This window comes from Pavona decussata, unplaced genomic scaffold, assembly GCF_977016875.1.
Source record: "Pavona decussata unplaced genomic scaffold, jaPavDecu1.1 SCAFFOLD_51, whole genome shotgun sequence".
Classification (NCBI taxonomy): domain Eukaryota; kingdom Metazoa; phylum Cnidaria; class Anthozoa; order Scleractinia; family Agariciidae; genus Pavona; species Pavona decussata.
This window is the reverse complement of record NW_028145473.1, coordinates 3,383,585-3,402,604: the sequence shown is the minus strand read 5'-3', so window position 1 is coordinate 3,402,604 and position 19,020 is coordinate 3,383,585. Positions and strand designations below refer to the sequence as shown.

At 39.8% G+C, this 19,020-nt stretch overlaps 4 protein-coding genes across 4 annotated transcripts in view; 1 reads left to right on the top strand and 3 right to left on the bottom strand.

The window, feature by feature from the left end:
- Positions 1 to 19,020, top strand: part of LOC146481100 (uncharacterized) — a 44,000-nt gene that overhangs the window by 12,956 nt on the left and 12,024 nt on the right. Inside the window, exons 6-16 of the mRNA XM_085108835.1 lie at positions 7,048 to 7,294; positions 8,586 to 8,884; positions 9,804 to 9,919; positions 10,490 to 10,554; positions 10,958 to 11,100; positions 11,694 to 11,984; positions 13,671 to 13,795; positions 14,238 to 14,391; positions 15,627 to 15,737; positions 16,971 to 17,149; positions 18,097 to 18,219. Of these exons, the coding sequence (XP_084964961.1) occupies positions 7,048 to 7,294; positions 8,586 to 8,884; positions 9,804 to 9,919; positions 10,490 to 10,554; positions 10,958 to 11,100; positions 11,694 to 11,984; positions 13,671 to 13,795; positions 14,238 to 14,391; positions 15,627 to 15,737; positions 16,971 to 17,149; positions 18,097 to 18,219 (1,853 nt within the window). The remainder of the gene's footprint in view (positions 1 to 7,047; positions 7,295 to 8,585; positions 8,885 to 9,803; positions 9,920 to 10,489; positions 10,555 to 10,957; positions 11,101 to 11,693; positions 11,985 to 13,670; positions 13,796 to 14,237; positions 14,392 to 15,626; positions 15,738 to 16,970; positions 17,150 to 18,096; positions 18,220 to 19,020) is intronic.
- LOC146481104 (uncharacterized) lies at positions 47 to 3,315 on the bottom strand. Its single transcript, XM_085108770.1, has 2 exons — positions 1,079 to 3,315; positions 47 to 874 (listed from the first exon to the last, which is right to left on the bottom strand). Exons 1-2 carry the CDS (start codon positions 3,290 to 3,292, stop codon positions 524 to 526), a joined length of 2,565 nt encoding a protein of 854 aa, XP_084964896.1. The 5' UTR covers positions 3,293 to 3,315; the 3' UTR covers positions 47 to 523.
- Positions 3,296 to 4,718, bottom strand: LOC146481103 (uncharacterized). Its single transcript, XM_085108771.1, has one exon. It carries the CDS (start codon positions 4,613 to 4,615, stop codon positions 3,296 to 3,298), a length of 1,320 nt encoding a protein of 439 aa, XP_084964897.1. The 5' UTR covers positions 4,616 to 4,718.
- LOC146481102 (uncharacterized) lies at positions 4,738 to 6,496 on the bottom strand. Its single transcript, XM_085108975.1, has 2 exons — positions 4,825 to 6,496; positions 4,738 to 4,778 (listed from the first exon to the last, which is right to left on the bottom strand). Exons 1-2 carry the CDS (start codon positions 5,927 to 5,929, stop codon positions 4,738 to 4,740), a joined length of 1,146 nt encoding a protein of 381 aa, XP_084965101.1. The 5' UTR covers positions 5,930 to 6,496.

Here is a 19,020-nt window from a genome sequence, read left to right as displayed (position 1 = left end):
TCACAAACTGAAGAGGACTGTAATTCTTTCCTTTTCTGAAGATTTATTTAACATTCACAGTCTGACAATCTCTGATCCAATCTACAATATTCGCGATGCACAGTTCCGTTCACAATTCGTTCTTAATCGATCTGATCTTACATTACAATTGTACTAAGATTTTCTAGGTTCTATTTGCGCAACAAGTATTTTTACTACAATCACGAGCACAGTATAATCCCAAGGCTATACTATTGTAATGCTACTAAATTTGATTTCAATTACACAATTACACGCGTTTCTCTTCCTTATTTAGCTTAATACTACGCGGGTCTACGCGTGCAGTTACATCATTGTCATGCAGTGTATTAACTTCGGACTTTCCCGGAGTACAATTGTGCAATCTGCTTTGCTCACTAATTTTAAAGTATTGCTCGCGTTACTATTTCGTGACATTGTTCATCAAATTTCCAAGTTAATATTCTACGTCACGCACATCAGTGCTTCTTTCCCGACACTCTCCCCCCCTTGACTCGTCTACGAGTCAAAGCATATGTTTCGATTTCCACCTAGCATCTAAAGCAGCAGATCTGCTAGGGTTACGTCTAAGAGGTGTAGTATGATCCCGTTCAAATTTACGGTTCCCAGTTTGACCAATTTGGCCGTTCCCTTGTATGGCACATTTTACTTCTAAGGGGTACAACTTTTGAACTGGTCGGGAAATACGCATCGGTCTACCCTTGACAATGACTCTTACGTTTGCTCCCCTAACAACGTTATCTGTGCCCTTGATAAGACTCTCAACCACTGCAATTTTCCACTCTCCTCTCTTTTTGTCTTCCTCAAACACAGTTACTACGTCTCCTGTCTGAATCTGCCTGTCTTTGCGATCTACCTTCAGGCGGTGAAACTCCCTTAGATTCACCAGGTACTCGTTTCTCCATCTCTTCCAAAAATGCGCTAACTTCACTGTCAAATATCTAAACCTCTCTGAACAACTACTCTCGTTCGCTTCTGGCTCTTCCGCTATCTCGTCTGGCATAGACTTAATCCTTCTACCAAGGATTAAATGTGAAGGTGTTAAAGCTTCATGTTCTACCTCATTGTACTCGTACGTAAGCGGACGGGAATTTAACGTTCCTTCTACCTCCACTAACACCGTTCGCAGCTCGTCAAATGTAAGTCGTGCATTTCCTAACACCTTCCTGAGACAAGCTTTCACACTTCCAACCATTCTCTCGAAAAATCCTCCCCACCAGGGTGATCTCTCTAAATTAAACCTCCACTCAATTCGCTGTCTGTCTAGCTCACTAGCTACCTCTGGGTGGCTAAAAAGATTGTTAAGCGCTTTTTCGGTCGCTTGGAAGGTTTTCGCGTTGTCTGATACGATCAATGTCGGCGTGCCTCGTCTCGCTGAAAATCTTCTTAACGCTCGTCTGAAGGCCTCGGAAGATAGGTCTTCAACTAATTCTAAATGTATCGCTCTAGTTACGCAGCAGGAAAACAATGCAATGTACGCCTTTCTCATTCCCCCAGCTTGTGCCTTAACATAGAGCGGACCCGCAAAATCTACGCCTACTTTCGAAAACGCTGGCGCTTCTCTTACTCTAAAATCTGGCAATGCGGCGGTCTGCGGCGCGCTGTAAGCCTTCCCTTCTTGTTTCTTGCAGATTACGCATTTGCTCAAAACCTTTTTCACGCACTGTCTGCCCTTCGGGATCCAATACCTCGACCTCAACTCCGCAAGCGTTGCTCTCACACCACTGTGCAACACCTTCTTGTGACACTCTTCTATGAGCATAATGCTTAACGCGTGATCCCTTGGGAGAATGACTGGTCTTCGCGCATCAAACTCCAAATCTGAATTGACGAGTCTTCCGGTACATCTCAGAATTCCTGCACTCTCTTCTAGGCCGAGCTCGGTCTTTAGCTGCTGGAAGTTACCCTTACTTCTCAGGTCAGCTTGCGCCGCTTTCACCCATTCACTTTCGGCCCCGACTAATTCTTCTCGTGTCAGTCTTCCCTTCCGTCTAGCTGTCTCGGTTCGGTTCGGTCTCGAATTTCGGATAAAACGGAACACCCATGCTGTCACTCTGAGTAGCTTCTCTAGCCTTCCATGGCGATTGATGTCAACAAGATTTGCAACACTGGGTTGGTTCTGAACGTCTACTACCATCACGTTGGCGGTCTTCTTAGCTTCTTCTTCACTTTCTGGTGTGCTGACGACACTCTCTACGCGTGGCCACCTGTCTTCTCCTTCTGACAACCATTGCGGTCCGTTCCACCACAGCTCGTCATCTTTTAGTTTCGATCCAAGCGCTCCTCTGGAACCAACATCTGCCGGGTTCTGCTCACCAGGGCAATATCTCCAGTCTTCTTTCTTTGTGAGCTTCAGAATTTCGTTTACCCTGTGACGGACAAATTGTTTCCACTCCCCCCCGTTTCGAATCCAGCAGAGAGTAGTTTTGCTATCCAACCAGTATCTGGTTCCGCTGAGCTTCACTTCCGTTTCTAATGCTTTCATCACGGTGTTCATTAATTGCGCCAAAATTCTAGCGGACATGAGTTCTAGACGGGGAATAGTTAACGCTTTCAGAGGTGCTACCCGTGACCTTGAGGTCAACATTCTCACGAAAACCCCTACTGGCGTGTTGTATACCAAGTACACAACAGCGCAGTAAGCTTTGTTACTGGCATCGCCGAACCCATGCAAGTAACAATTAAGCACCTCTTGTTTTGGATGGTCCCAAATACACCTACTGGTCGTAATACCCCTTATTTTGGATAAGTCTTCAATCCATTCGTCCCATTTCTTCTTTACTTTCCCCTCGAGTTTACTATCCCAGTCGAAATTTTCACAACACAATTCTTGAAACAATATTTTCATGCACACAATGATGGGGCTAATGATTCCCAGGGGGTCAAAAATGCTTGCTAGCAGACTTAACAAACTTCGCTTGGTCGGGTGCATGTCTAGGGCTTTGCTTGCAAGCTTCTCAAAACTAAACTGAATAACATCTTTCTCACAATCCCACGGAAGCCCCAAGACCTTTGGACAACTCTTGCTAGCCTGCCCCGAACCTAAGATGAACTTTGCGTAGCTCTCTTCTTCGCTGGTCACGATCGCGCTTTCCGTTGCGTTACTCTCAATCTGCGCAATGCGTTCTCTCAACACTTTGTCATTCGTCATCCACTTTCTCAATTTGAAGCCCCCACTGGCCATCCTCTGTTTGGATTTCTCGTACAATGTGTACGTGTCGCTCGTGTTGCTATCGCCCGTTACCAAGTCGTCAACGTAGAAACCTTCGATCATCTTTCACACAAATTCTGGGTCTTCATCCTTAAACTTCGAAATGTGGTGTCTCAGCGTGGCGTTTAACAGAAACGGAGACGCATTTAAACCGAACACAACACGGCAAAAGCGGTACACTGCAATTCGACTACAAGGATCGCTCACGTTTTCTAACCACAAAAATCTAAGATAATCCCTGTCTGCACTGTCTACCTCAATGTTAAGAAACGCCTTTTCTATGTCCCCTATCAACGCCACTCTCTTCTCTCTGAATCTAAGCAGGATGTCAAACAATAAAGGGTTGAGGGAGGGTCCCTTGTGTAGGCAATCGTTCAGAGATGTCCCCCCCTTTCCTGCCTTTGCGGACGCGTCATACACAACTCTCAGTTTCGTGGTGCTCGCCTCTCTGCGTATGACTGCTAAATGGGGAATATAGTGACCCCTATCTGTCTCTTCTAACTGTGCGACTTTCTCTATCACTCCCGAATCTAACTGTTCCTTTATAACTGAGTCGTACTCCTGCAAAATGTCTGGTTCCTTTCTAAGCTTCCTAATCTGACTCTTCATGCGCGACAAACTCAACTCGTAATTGCTTGGCAAACTATCCTGACCTTCCTTCCAGGGGAGCTTAACTGAATACCTATTACCGTTGAAGGCAATACTGTCTACAAACTCTTCATACACTCCATCACTCTCTTTAATTCCTAGGGTTTCTAAGTCCCACAACCTTTGGACATTCCCTTCTAAACTCTCTAATGATACACTGTCTCTGCCAACAAAATTTACGTTAACTTCCTGCGGTCTATCTGCTGGCTGTTTAAATGTCAAGGGTCCGGAGAGAACCCATCCTAACTCTGTCTCTACTGCGACTGGCTCGTCTACCTCCTCCCGGACTATCTTGCCTGTCTGAAAACTCCACAAATAGTCTGCCCCTATCAATACATCTATCTCTAACTGTTCGCTTCCCTTGCAAACGTCGGACAGCCATATTTGCGCCAAATGCGGGTAGTCCTTACGCGCAATTTCCAGATGTTCGTTCTGCACGCGCGAAATTTCGGGAACAACAAAAGCTTCGATGCGCATAACCTTCCCCCCACCCACTGGGGTCAAATCTATTTCAACTACATCCCGCAGGTTTGATCCAGTAGCCCTTTGGCCAAAGGTGTTAACAGTCAACCATTCCCTTCTAACAGATCGCAATCCGAACGATTCTACCGCGCGGGAAGTGACAAAGGACTTATGACTAACCGAATCAAAAAGCACTCTAATTCTAGCGCGACCCTTCCCCGCTAGTTGAGCCTGAGCCGTTTGTAAGGCTACACTGTTCCCAGTCCCGACGTGCATACTATTTCCCACTAGTTCTGCACCACCCTGGGCCCCTTGGGTTCCGATTTCTGTCGTTCTTAAATTCCCTTGGGAGGCGATGCAAATCGCCGAATGATGTTTACAATTAGAACGCTTACATGTTACACTACGATCAGTACAGTCTTTGGATAAATGTCCCTTTCTTAAACATTTAAAGCATCTACCGTATTTAAACAACAATTGCTTACGCTCCTCGATATCCTGGACCTTTCTGCAGTTTTCGTGTGGATGCTCTCCTAAACAGAAGGCACAGTTCGTTTCTTTCGCCGCTTTCCGTGTGTTTCCTGCATACAGTGTGGCTACATTGTTTTTTCTCCGGAAGTCTCCAGCCGAGTTCTTTTGACGTGCGCTGTCATTGTACTCTTCTCGTAATTCTACTTCTTGTTCCAGGCCTTCCAACAAGTCTCTCAAGTTCCACTGATGATGATCTTTACCTCGCGTAATGGTCAAACGCAGCGTCTGCGGCAATTTTTCCAGGACAGATGGTACAACTATCGCTGAATAAGTGGTCTCGTCTACTCCAAGTGCTTGCAAGGCTCTGTGTTTGGTTTCCAGGAAATCGTACAAGCTCCGCAGTCTCGGCGCGTCTCTCTCGTTGTATACAGGTTGAACATTCAGAAGTTCATTCACGTACGCTCGCTGGATCGCCTCCTTCTTTCCATATCGTTTGTTCAACAGTTCCACCGCTGCTTGATAGTTTGCGGACGTTAAAGCGAAACCCGCGATCGCCGATCTGGCCGGTCCCACAAGCAAACCTCTAAGATAAGAAAACTTGTCGACGTTTTCTAGCATGTCATTTCGATGTATGGCGCTCTCAAACGAGTCCCAAAACTCTTGCCACTCGTGCACTTTTCCGTCAAATTTACGCACCTCCAATTTCGGCAGTCTCGCTCGGACGGATTTATGCTGGCTTGCTTGTCCGGTCTGCATTGGCGGCGAATTCTGGTGCTGCGGTACATTTTGTACTTGTGGTATTTGCGGTGCGGTTAACAGTTCTTCGATCGCAGCCAACTTGCACTTTATGTCCGACGCAAGACGGCTGCTCTCGTCTATCTCTCTGGCCATATCCTCCTCCGTCACCTTTTCGTCGTCTCCCATCAAGGCCAGGATCTCTAAGTCGAGGGGCGCTATCTTTTCCAACTGCTCGTTTAGCGTGTGTTTCCATTTCGCCAGCTCTGCCTTCCTTTCCACGGTGTAATGTTCAAGACTGGCTTCTACATCTGGGAGGATTCCAGCAAGGTACAATCGATGGCCTCCTCGTCGCTTTTTCTTTTTTCCAACCTCCGCGGTCATTTCCAATCCGGCTCGAACTGACCAAGTGTCGCGGAATCTTTCATGAACTCCGCACTTGCCGGTTCACAAACTGAAGAGGACTGTAATTCTTTCCTTTTCTGAAGATTTATTTAACATTCACAATCTGACAATCTCTGATCCAATCTACAATATTCGCGATGCACAGTTCCGTTCACAATTCGTTCTTAATCGATCTGATCTTACATTACAATTGTACTAAGATTTTCTAGGTTCTATTTGCGCAACAAGTATTTTTACTACGATCACGAGCACAGTATAATCCCAAGGCTATACTATTGTAATGCTACTAAATTTGATTTCAATTACACAATTACACGCGTTTCTCTTCCTTATTTAGCTTAATACTACGCGGGTCTACGCGTGCAGTTACATCATTGTCATGCAGTGTATTAACTTCGGACTTTCCCGGAGTACAATTGTGCAATCTGCTTTGCTCACTAATTTTAAAGTATTGCTCGCGTTACTATTTCGTGACATTGTTCATCAAATTTCCAAGTTAATATTCTACGTCACGCACATCAGTGCTTCTTTCCCGACACACAGGTACTTTCTCCTGGCCAAAATAATGATTTATTTTTACATCTCCAGTCTTTTATATCTGAATCGAAGAGATTTTATAAAAGTTCCTACTAGATGTGTATTTTCCACCTGTTAGCATTGCTTAATGCTGCTTTTTGTTTGTTTTGCTGCTGCTTTGACTAATTATTATTTATTGTAAATTTTCAATTCAATGTTATTTCCAACTGAGCCCTCTCGATGAGTTTTTGTTTTCTCTTAGTGCAAACTTCCACGATAAAATTTGTTTAAAAAAAATCGTTTAATCGTTAAATGAAGTTTTTAAATTTGGCAACCACTGTTGCAGCACGCTTTCCTTTCAGAATTTCGGTTGTATTTACAAGTAAGAGTGTATCAAATTGATTTGTCTATTTGCAAGAATTATGTTAAATGACAACTAATAGCTAATAACGTCATTGGAAACTAATATTTGTAGTCCTCGGGCAAAACACTCTAGCGTCGTTGCCAAGCTACACATTTCATAAAAATCATTGTGTTGTGAAGATGCGGTAACCTAAGCCCTTTTGTATCACAATCCATAGATTGTTACCATGGTATCGGGCTTGGGTATCGTGGTAATGTAAACACTACACAAACCGGCCGTTCTTGTCAGGCTTGGTCCTCACAATGTCCTCATCGCCATGGGCGGATACCAGAAGACGTTGATGGCCAAAATGAGTCAAACATGTGTCGTAATCCTGATAGTAGCGCTCCGGGTGGACCTTGGTGCTATACGACTGACCCTAAAGTACGATGGGAATATTGTAACGTATCTAGATGCCCCCCTAAGAGGTAAACTCATTTTTACATGCTTTTGAGATTCAAAGGGTCCCTCTTCACCTTATCCAATTACAATGTCAATGTCACGCGCACAACAACTGTCTTTCGACGTACCATCTTTAATTAAAATGTAAGCACAACTGATTTATTTACGGTTAAACTCGACTTTAGGCAATTAAATTACTTCAGACTGACGTGCGGGAATATCAAGAAGTCAATTCGAGATCAATAAATGTACGATTTTGAAATATAACGCCTTTCCAACAAAACAGCTGAATTCTACCCGTAATTAGGAATAGAACCGATCGTAAACGGTCAAATAGATTGAATTATCCTGAGAGTCGTGCTAAGTTAACAGGTTAATACATTTATCGGCCATTTTAGGTCAGTAGTTGTAGTTTCTTTTGCCAATAAGTGAAAATTTTTCCGAGTTGATAGTTAAAACGGTCTGTCAGCTGTTTATCTAGCCCGTTGAAAGATGCCATGTTCATTGTTCTCAGCCATGTACGTGGCACTGGAAAGGCGCTATATAACTAAAGACTGTAATCTGTTCAGAGGTTACCATTTTTTTTAATGACTTTAGTGTTTTTTGTCAACGTGAAAGACGCATTTCAATGAGCGGTCATACGCTTTACCGTGTAGCACGAAAAATTTGCGGGAGTTTTATTTTGCGCATTGGCGATTTTTTGTTGTTTGCGGGAACTAATTTTTGCGATTTAAGCAACAGAATATTTAAGTGGAAGAAACCCTTAATATTTTCAACTTTTATTGTGCGGTATATTGACTCACAGTTAACTCGACTTACATATTAGAGACATATCACTGTAATACCTTACTGTGCAAAGGGACTGAACAACACCAAAACAAAAAGCCTATCCCTACCATGCACAACAAAGCACTGTTTCATTAATACGGTTGAATAATACAGACTAGATACAGTAATGCTCTGGTTACTTTCTCCAATGGAAAATCACGTTAATGTTCTATTTTGAGTCCAATGTATGTTGCCCCAGTGGCACGAGTCTATTAAAAGCGGAGTTGTTAATTTAACTGAAGGGAGTTAATTTTTGCAGCGTTTTATTTTGCTTTTTTTTTTTTTTTTTTTGTGCGGGAACTAATTTTTGCGGATCGAGATCAATTGGCAAAAATCAGAACCCGCAAAATTTTAATGCTACACCCGTAGTAACAACAAAGTTACATATAAGATGTCGAATAATTTTGCAAATTACTGGGCGATTAGTGAATATTTAGGTTTTAGCTTAATTGCCACCAGTTCGTGTAATCGCACTCTTGTCTCACTAGTTCCTGACGCAGCACCCACTGCCTTAAAAGGCCATCCCATCAATTCATCTTCAATTCACATCTCCTGGGAAGGAATCCCTCCATCCCCTTTTAAGGAACAGCTATTAGGTTACCGGATAAAATACAGACGTCGTGAGTCTCTGTCGTTCAATGAAGTAAACGTTACAAGCAACACCACAAAGGCCGTGTTGAGCAGACTTGATCCAATGACAGAATACGAGACCACAGTAAATGGATTCAATGAAGTGGGTCATGGCCCGTCTGGAAAGGTCCTTGTTGTAAGAACCCTGCAATCGGGTAAGTTAGCGATTATGACCTCTTCCGTTTGTTGCATCTACTGTAGATGAACTCGCGTTAATTTTGAAACTGCGTAAGGCTAATTAAGACGATGCAGATAACTGAATTAATAATTATTTCACGAACCGGTGTTGAATATTACATGGTACATAGCTTTTACTAGGCGTTGGCGTTAAGGTGTTTGGATACAGACTTTGAGGGACCATACCTCAGTATTTCGACCGGTTATTGATTGATGTGAAATTTAGATTAGCTATAATTTTTGCGTTTGAGTTTGTCAGGATTTATATTTTAGGAAATTTTGGTGTTGCTCAGTATTGATATGATTAAACAAAAAACTCCAAATCAGTAAATTACAATTTTTCTAGCGGTCCAAAGTTGAATGAGAAAAGCCACTAAGCAAGTTCTTAAACTATAGTATATGACAAATTAAATGGACAGGAATAAAAATATTCGTTAAGTTTGATTTCAAATAAATCGTTAAAACATTTCAATATTGGGCATTTGTACAGTGATAGTGAATGAACCGTAAAATACACAACGCTTTGATGAAGTGACTTGAAAATGTTGTCAATATGTGCCTTAAAGTCACCGCTTGAAGCCACCAAAGTTATGTTGATTGGTTGCGTCTTCAGTGCAAACATACCTAATTAAAACCGGTTCATCTTAAAATTATATAAGTTTCAAAGTCAATCAAAATCAACTGATCTCCAATAAAAAATAGATGCTGTCTCGAGAACAAAAAGCCTCTTTGGTGCGGACGCAAAGTCGGTTACATTTTTTTGGAGTATAAGTTATCCTTAATGAGACAATAGTCGTTCCCTGCTGATGAGTGCCGATGATCTGCCCATTTTTTTCGTCCTCATCAACCATTGTTCCTACTCTGGACTGACTTCATATTATTTTTATTAATATACAGGTGAAATCGTTACTGATATAAAAATCCGGTTTGTGATGGTCGCTAATTTCCACAGTGACCTGTTGAACCGCAGCAGCAAGGCGTTTATAGAGACGGAAGAAAAGATAAGATCGTCGGTGAGTTAAGTTCTTAATCAGGCTGTAAACCTTTTTTTTTTTACTTCCGAACAATTAATAAACTGGGGTTCATTTTATATGAAATTTACATTGACTCGTTGGTTATAATCATTTCATATACAGAAGCCCCAGGAGAGTAATTGTTTTATTAAAACAAACCAGAGAAATATAAAGATAACCATCTATCGTACGTAAATCCTATATGCGGAAACCTATAGCAGCAGTTCTTGGACTCTTCGGAAGGAATGAGCATGAAGGGGATAGATAAAGTAAAAAACCAAGGTTCATTCTCAGGATCACGATCTGCAAAAGGATTACTCATATTGTTTATTTGACTGAAAGTGTCTTGAAAAGAACGATAACTCTATTACATTCTCCATTTTCTAATAATCAATTTTCTTTTCGGAAAAAAAAAAAAACAAAAATTTAGGAGCAAAACCGTTTACAAAGGCTCGAAAAGTAATCAAATAAGCCTGAACTTTCGCTGTTTGCATGAATCATGCTCAATGTTGTAATATTTGTGAAGCTGTAAAGAGCTTTTTGTAACCGATTTATTGTTATGCATTATAGATGAAACGTCATTTTAATGCGTCTTCTTATTTCAAGATATACGACATCAACGTCTTGAGGTTCAGGTAGGTTTGCATACAGCTATTTCAATACACGTTGTCCGATAGCCTGCGCGACAACACGCCAAATTGATATGGGTAATTAATAACAACTTAAACAAATTTAGCTATGGCTCTCCTCTACAGGAAGTAAATCACAAGGGCAAATGTTTGTTTTTTTTCCATCCCATGGTAGTACCAACCGTAAAATTGTAGCTAAATTGAAAGAATTACTTCTACCCATGCAGCTTTTCGGTGTCGCAAGTTTGATTCTCGAAAATCTGACAAAATTAATTGAAGTTGCTGTATATTATTTATGTTTCTTATCCCTTCTTATCAGCCAGCTTCCAAATTTTCTTTCTTGTGAATTTGAGGATTGGTAATAAAAAGTGTTTCAAAGGACTAATTTATATACTTTGTCGTTCACCAGCCGAGGAAGCGTGGAAGCCCGTGTTGTGGTTTTACTCATCACAAGTGAACGCATCTCAAAAGCTGAAATTGTAACTAATTTAACGGAAGCATTCGATTCTTCATTCAAAGAAGAACTTGCGATTTCTGTAATAATCATTGAAGGTGAGTTTAGGAATTATTCAATTGTAGTTATCAATTTCAGTTACTTTTGCTGTTTTGCTGCTTTGGAAATCATTATAGCATATCACGACCAAATTTCATCCTGTGGGTCAGTTATGTTTTTTATATCATATTAGGCAATAACAGTAATAGGTGTCAATAAAAAAAATACTACACCTGAATTAGGAGATTCTTATAAACGCAGAGCAAAAACAAGCAAACGTCAATCACAATATTGTAATTATTTTTCGTGCAATTTTCCAACACGTTTTGCCAAACCATCTTCCAAAACACAATACAGAGAAAAAATGCATCCAAATATCAATATTCGGACCGCCTAGGAACCAACCAGAATGCTCCTTTTATTGTGGAGCATTTCGGCCATGTAATGAATTCACATACAATGTGTATTTGCAGCCATCACTGTTATTTCTCGACACAGTGACAACACATAGTTGACTCGCAGCATGAGTTTGGGCACCTGTTCCTAATCATAATGATCCTGGGTATAAGTAACACTTTTGTTGTTCACGTTTTCCTTGCTGTTTCTGTTTCTGTTTTTAACACTGACTGTTGTATGTTTTAAAACCAAAAAGAGAAACCACCACCGCCTGGAAACTTGGAAGCAAAAAATGTACAGACACGGTACATGATATTAACATGGGATAAACCCAAATATGGCAGCTATTACCAGATAGATAACTACACCATTGAGAGAAAGGGAGAAGTCTCGTATGACTTTACAGTGGCTCAGACACTGCCGTACAATCATGCTGGACTCACGATCAAAGATTTGGATCCCGCCACAGAGTACACAATCCGACTGTCAAGCAACAACAAATATGGAAGCTCTGATGGTGTTCTATTGACACAAAGAACACTACCTGGTAAGTGATATTACATTTTGTCCGCAAATTCATCATCTAAGAGAGGTAACATTTTTAATAATAATAATAATAATAATAATAATAATAATAATAATAATAACATACTTATGCAGGATGACCATTTCAGTTATAAAAACTGCTATCAAAATCGGTCTCGCGTTAAAAAAAAAACTAGATCTAAAGAGCTATATAAGAAATCGAGAAACAAGAAATCACCCATATGAAAAGAGATAGAAGGACTAAAACTAGATTTCACATACAATTGTTACAAATATCTGGCCCTTCATAAGAAACGCTCTTTTAGTCGATTCCAATTTAACCCTATGAATAACTAGTTTGTTCTTATTCCTAATATCAATCATGAATATTATGTCGTTTAAGTTGAAAATAATTGGAAAAATAACTTGGGGCCGTTCCCCTGAGGCACTTTTTTACCAGTTTTTTTTGTTTCGCTTTACCCGTGATGCTCTGGCAGTGAATTTACTACTTCTATGCGGAGGTGTGCTACAGAACCCAGGGCCTGCAACTGTGAAGTGCTTTAAATGTACTTATTGCTTTGATCACACCAAAAAAATAAATAAAGAAATAAAATATGGGAAATAAATAAAATATGGGAGCAGGGATGGCGCAGAGGTGAAAGCACTCGCCTCCCACCAATGTCGCCCGGGTTCGATTCGCGGTCTCGGCGTCATACGTGGGTTGAGTTTGTTGTTGCTTCTCGTCCCTGCTCCGAGGGTTTTTCTCCGGGTACTCCGGTTTTCCTCCCTCCACAAAAACCAACATTCTCAAATTCCAATTCGACCTGGAAACAGTGGAGAGAAGGGCCACTCCGTGGATTCCACTGAAATTCCCATTTATTTATATTTTTATTTATTTAAATGTAGTAAAACTATAAGAAGAAACCAAGGCAGAGCGACTTGCGTTGGGTGCACCCAGCCGTATCATCCTATATGTCTTGGCGCGGACTTTGATTATTCAGACAAGTGTGGTTTCTGTTCTGCTGCTGTCATGAATGCTAGATTTTGTTGGTGATCTATCTGAAGCTACAAACCAGCGTGGTTTAAAGTTTTTTTTACATCAAAACATTCGAAGTCTTCGTGGAAAATTGGCAGAATTAAATATTCTGGTATCGCAATGTCCTAATCTGCATATTCTCGCCTTTACTGAAACATGGCTAAACAATAACATTGCAGATGGTGAAGTATCCCTTCCTGGTTATTCGATGGATAGAAGTGATCGAGCAGATGGTCTTGGTGGTGGCATCGCCGTTTATGTTAAGGACACTTTATCTGTAATTAGGAGATCGGACTTGGAGATAGACTGCTCTGGTGAATGTTTGTGATTGGAGATACTTCTACCTAAGGCAAAAGGATTTCTGTTCTGGACTTTTCATCGACCCCCCTCTCAGTCCGACTTCTTGGACTTGTTTCAAGAGGTCCTTGACTATGCCAGTGCCGAGAACAAGGAAATGTTGATTACATCTTTATGGATAGTTTGGCGTTGTAATTTGCTTGGAGTCCTACGAACAATGTTCCCCTTCTTTCGTTACCGTTGTACAGTTACGTTGGAATATATTTTGAGCTATCGCGTTTTGTTCTGAAAGGGCGAGACAATCCTAGCCTTTCCCGTCCACCCAGAAGTATTGTGTCATTTATATCTAATTTGGTTTTTCTTTTTATCTTGCAGACAGTTTCCTCAAGAGGTTAATTCTGATCATCATCTTGCCCGTCAGTTTAGTCACTTTTTTCGTCGTTGCTGTTTGCCTGAAGTTTCGACCAACTTGTAAAGCAAATTCTGTACAAACAGAGCAGGTATACGGGGATAATTATTACTACTGTTTTCTGTTTTTGTCTCCAACTCCAATTATTGCCAAAGCTTGCTCATTACTAAATTCAAAAGATGGAGTGCGTAGCCAAAAAACGCAGTTTCACTGTCTGGTGCCTACTTCACTGATTGAAGTTCTTGTCATCCTGATAAGGTGTCCAAGCCACCTCCATCTCCCCTGTGTTATAATCTTGCGATGTCTTCAGTTGTGTCTCATAATAGGTGCCCCAATGCCGATATGTTGGGCCAAGAAATCCTGTAGATCTTCCTCAGGCATGAACCACTTCATAGTCTCAAACTTTCCCTCTAAGTGTATCTCCAGCATTTTGCACCACAAAGGAGAACTAAAAAGATTTTGGTGCTGTAGACGTTGGTATATTGTGTACTGCGACAAATTTACAGTTATTACCTGTCTTATCGTTTTTTTAGACTGTGCTTTGGAAACGTGGAAATTGGCTTGAACTACCCAGATCAGATGTTCAACTCCTAGAGAAGCTTGGGGAAGGCGCATTCGGCGAAGTTTTTAACGGTCGGGTTCGGATCAATGGACAAGTTAAGACCTGTGCAATAAAAAGACTGAAAGGTAATGAATGGATTTGTTGCACTGTCCCTAGTAGAAAATCGGTGATTTTCGTTCCTGAAAAAGGGACGACTACTGTTGCTGCCCAATAGAAAGTTATGGATAAGAATAAAAGAAATTAATGCAGATTACTCTCCTTGTTGAAAATAACAGAATTCCTAAGAATAAGCAGTAAAAAACAAATTAGAGCATCTTCTGAGAATATTTCTTCACAACAGAAAAATTAGTACAATTTGAAGGACTGTGTCTCCTAATTCAGAAGTATTTTTGTGCAGCTTATGGCTTTGCAAGAAAAGCTTGTCTTAGCAAGAGCTACTGGAATCCAATTATCTCTGAAAAATGGATGTTTTGTGATTCCAACAACCCTTCCTAAGATCTTCTTTTTCCTATAGTCATAATCCCACAGAAGTGACTTTGTTTTATTAGACACTGAGTTTCTTGGACCATCCCGAGATACGGAGAACGTATGCGCAACAGAAAAAGGACGTACCGTCCTTAAAGGGGAAGTATGACGAAAATTTGCTGTCATTTCAAAACCCAAAAATGTTTGACTTTCAGCAGAAACAACGAAATAATTGTCAAATATGTTAAAAATTATCACCCCAGTGCAATAAAACTGTCGATTAGTGCTTCTGGCCAGAGACAGGGTAGGCCGGTTTGGAATGAAACTTGAAAAATATTAGGCGAATGTTTTTCAAGTTCTCGCATTTTTGTTTCCAAAATGCGCTAGAACAGATCACAAGTTGTTTCTTTCAAGAATTGAGTTGATTTCGTTCCTCTCGTCATTCTAGAATTATTTGGCAGGTGATTGAAGGTCTTATTTCATCATTTTTTAACACAATATATCAAAAACCCCATGATACTTCCCCTTTAAAACGGAATGTATAGCAAATGAATTAAGTGTCATTCTCTAATTTTTAGCAATCAACCTGACACCATGCATCTATTTTATAGCCATTTTGAAGAGATCTTCTCAACTCTGCCATGCATTTTCGTTTCAAACAGGATAGCTGTTCTCCTTTTTCGAAGTTTATTGAAAACCATTTAAAACCACAAAGTACTATTATAGGAAGACTGGGCCGTAAGTAGCTTAAGAGCTAATTGAGGTGGACCAATCCTTATTATTGTTATTGTTACTGTTCATGTAACAATAATAATAACTTTACAAAATCAAACAATAATTATAACTACATCAATCAAAAGTCAAACCATAGTGTTATATCCAACATCAATTGCAGAAAATGCAACGGAAACAGAGAAACGAGACCTGATAAACGAGCTTAGGATAATGACGACAGTTGGTGAACATCCAAATGTAATAAGTCTTATTGGAGCGTGTACAGAAAAAGGTAATAGAGCCACACAAGTATTTAATTAACACCAGCAGTCTTTTATTATTTGCTACAACAGCGGACACCACTCCAGTCACAAAATAATGAACAAATTTGTAGTTAACAAGTTTCTTTAGCAACCTAAGTGTAGACTTTAGAATTATAGCGATGTCCGTAGATTTTTCAAAGATTATTTTAAGTACAGTCAACTCTCGCCTTGCAGACACCTCGCTATTACGGACACCCTGATGATACGGACAGCAGTTAAATCCCCAGAAAAAATAAATAAAAGACGTTTGACTAAATTCCCCCTATTACGTACAGACTCTTGCTAACTATTGAGGACACTAACTCACGGTCCTAACGGTGTCCGTAATAAAGGGAGTTGACTGTATAATGATATTGTAGGGACGATATATGTAGGTGGACTTGGCCAAGCAACCACCTCAGACTACCGTCAATAATATTAGACAGCACTTTTTATTTACCTTGTTTGTTCAGTTTTCAATCAACCTATGCCTCTGACATTAGTATTATAAAGGAAATAAAGGGAGATGTAAAGAATCGACCATAAGAGCACTCAGATGGGATTCGAACCCACGATCCTCCGTGTTCTAGTTTTCAATCATGATATATAAAAATGCAGGCTTTTCTTTTCTTTTTTTAGCTTCATATATTATTTTGCATCATATAACAGTTCTTTTATTATTTGTGCATAGCGCCTGTCTTGTGTCAGTTTTTCCTTTGTAACCAATAATAAAAATGTGCTAAACTGAACTAAAATCATCTATCTATCTCATAGTATATACCATTTGAGGGATTATGTGTCCTTTTCCACCACCATTTGTATCAAACCCCAGTCAATTTAATACATGAAAGACAATAAATGTGTTAAGTACCTAATCTGAGTAGCCACCAAAAGAAATATTGAAAAAAAAAAAAAAAATCAGCCTTAAACGCGCTTGCAGCCCATGACCCTACGATTGCACTGTTCTACAATTTGAGGTACCAAAACAACTGCGAGCTGATTATTTTATAAGTTCGTAATATACTTGTGGAAGATGAACTACGTACGTTGGGTCCATAACTACTATGGCCTTTCATGTATTAAATCTTTTACTTACGCAGTTTACATGATATTGTTTCTTATATTTCACTTTAAAAAGCAGAAATAACACTTACAAATTATACTTCTTTTTATGGTTAAACGAGCTAATATTCAGAAAAGCCTTTCTTTTATTTTATAAACAGAACCTGTATTTGTGATCGTACGCCTAGCTCAGAATGGCTGTCTGCTGAATCATCTAAAGAAAAACAGAGAAAATTCTTACGTCAATGTGAAAGAGCCACAACTGCATTTTTCAGATATTGACAGGTTGCGTATCGCCCGGGATGTTGCTGACGGAATGTTCCACCTCTCTAATAAAAAGGTAAAATATAATGTTACTAAGGAATTATTTGAATCAGTGCAGTGAACAAAAGTAAAGTTTTGAGTTTATTGGTGACGTGCATATCAATCAACTACTGCTGCTGCTGCTGCTGCTACTATATTCCGATGCCAAGTGGGAAATAGTTTCTTATTTTCAGAAGTGCAATATCAAAACTGATATAATTGACAAAAGGCTATAAAACAGTTACTTTATCAGTTAACAGTTTTTTTTAAATGGATCATCCATTCCTAAAAAATTACTACTCAAAAGTCCAGTTGCAATTGCAAATTTTTTTAGATTAATGCAAGAACAAGTCCTGATTGGCATATATCTTTATCTTTCAATTTGTCATTTTGGTTGTATTCTAAACTGAATGAGCCGTATATTAAAACGCCTTGAGGTACCACTTTTCTTACAATAAGAGCGAGACTTCTAAACGAATAACGCCATTGTCCTTTCTCTTCAACAGCCGTACATTCGTCGTTTGCACCTCAGTTTATATTGACGTGTATTGTAGACACTCTTAGGTTGCATAGGAACCTATCTCTCATTATACTGCATGTCTTTATGTGCATCGTTACGTGTAGTATTCATGACAAGATCTTGTTATTAACAATTTATGCAATGCCGGCATTTCTACAATTCCATGGCTACTGTTTGAAACAGAAATAGGTGTGCACGTACGCTGGATCATTACAATTATCATAATTATATTTACAACTTGAGAAGGTGCATGATGAAATCATATGATTATCGGAGACAGAAAAAGGGCAATTTTGTGTCGAACAATTTCAACGATATGGAGTTTTAGGGGTAAACACATACCATTGAAATTTGGCTAATGAATTTATTCACAGCAAGGGTCTTGCTTGACCTTAAATATGATTCTGTCTACAGAGTTGTAGACATTGTGTAAGTTGTTATACAAGTGCTTTTTGATTCTTCAGTGTGTTCATCGCGACCTTGCGACACGGAACGTGCTTCTGGGCGAGGACTTTGTTGCCATGGTTTCTGACTTTGGATTGTCACGAGACGTATACGAAAGCGGCGAATACGAAAATACATCTGGGGTATGTATACGGCATGAAAAACTATAACGTGCTTTAGCCTTTTAAAATCCCAATTTTAACTCCCATTTCAACACACACACCTAGCTGGGAGAATTTGTTTGAACAGAACCAGTTATCTTGATGCTCATCGCCCTTATTCTTATGACTTATTAATAATGGTAATAGGACTGTGTCGTCCAATTCGGTCTGTAATCATACGAGAGATTAACAAAATTGGACAACCGCGCAGCGGGTCCCCGATTTGCTTAATTACGAGTATGATTACAGACAGAATTGGACGACACGAAGTCCTATTACCAATTAATCACAACTCTAACAAAATTTGACAAAGAAGGCCAACAGTTTGTTGAATAAATAGCGGACAACAATTGAGTTAAGGTGGCTTACTACAGTTTTCTGGAGTGAAAGAAGGCCTTAAATCAAACTTAAGAAAAACGCCAACAGGAATTTTCTTGGACATTTTTTCTGGTACAAAAAATACAATAGAGATAATTTTGAGTCAGAAATTAAATTTGGAATGCTCAAAAAGTGTTAAATACAAAAGAATGAGTCTTAGTGGGGGCCTGGAAACTACACCTTTTAGAGTTGTCTGGCTCTAAATCTAGCCGTATAACCCCACTTCAAAATTTCAGGATTTCGAAAATGGGCAAAAATAAGTATTTACAGGGAGGAACACGAAATTTTGTCAGGGAGAAATTTGGCAAATGACAAAATTGGGAAATTTTGCTTTATTTGAAAATTCCTGAGAAAATTTCTGACATTCACGTTTCCGTTTACTGTTTTCTGCGACAGCAAAAATTT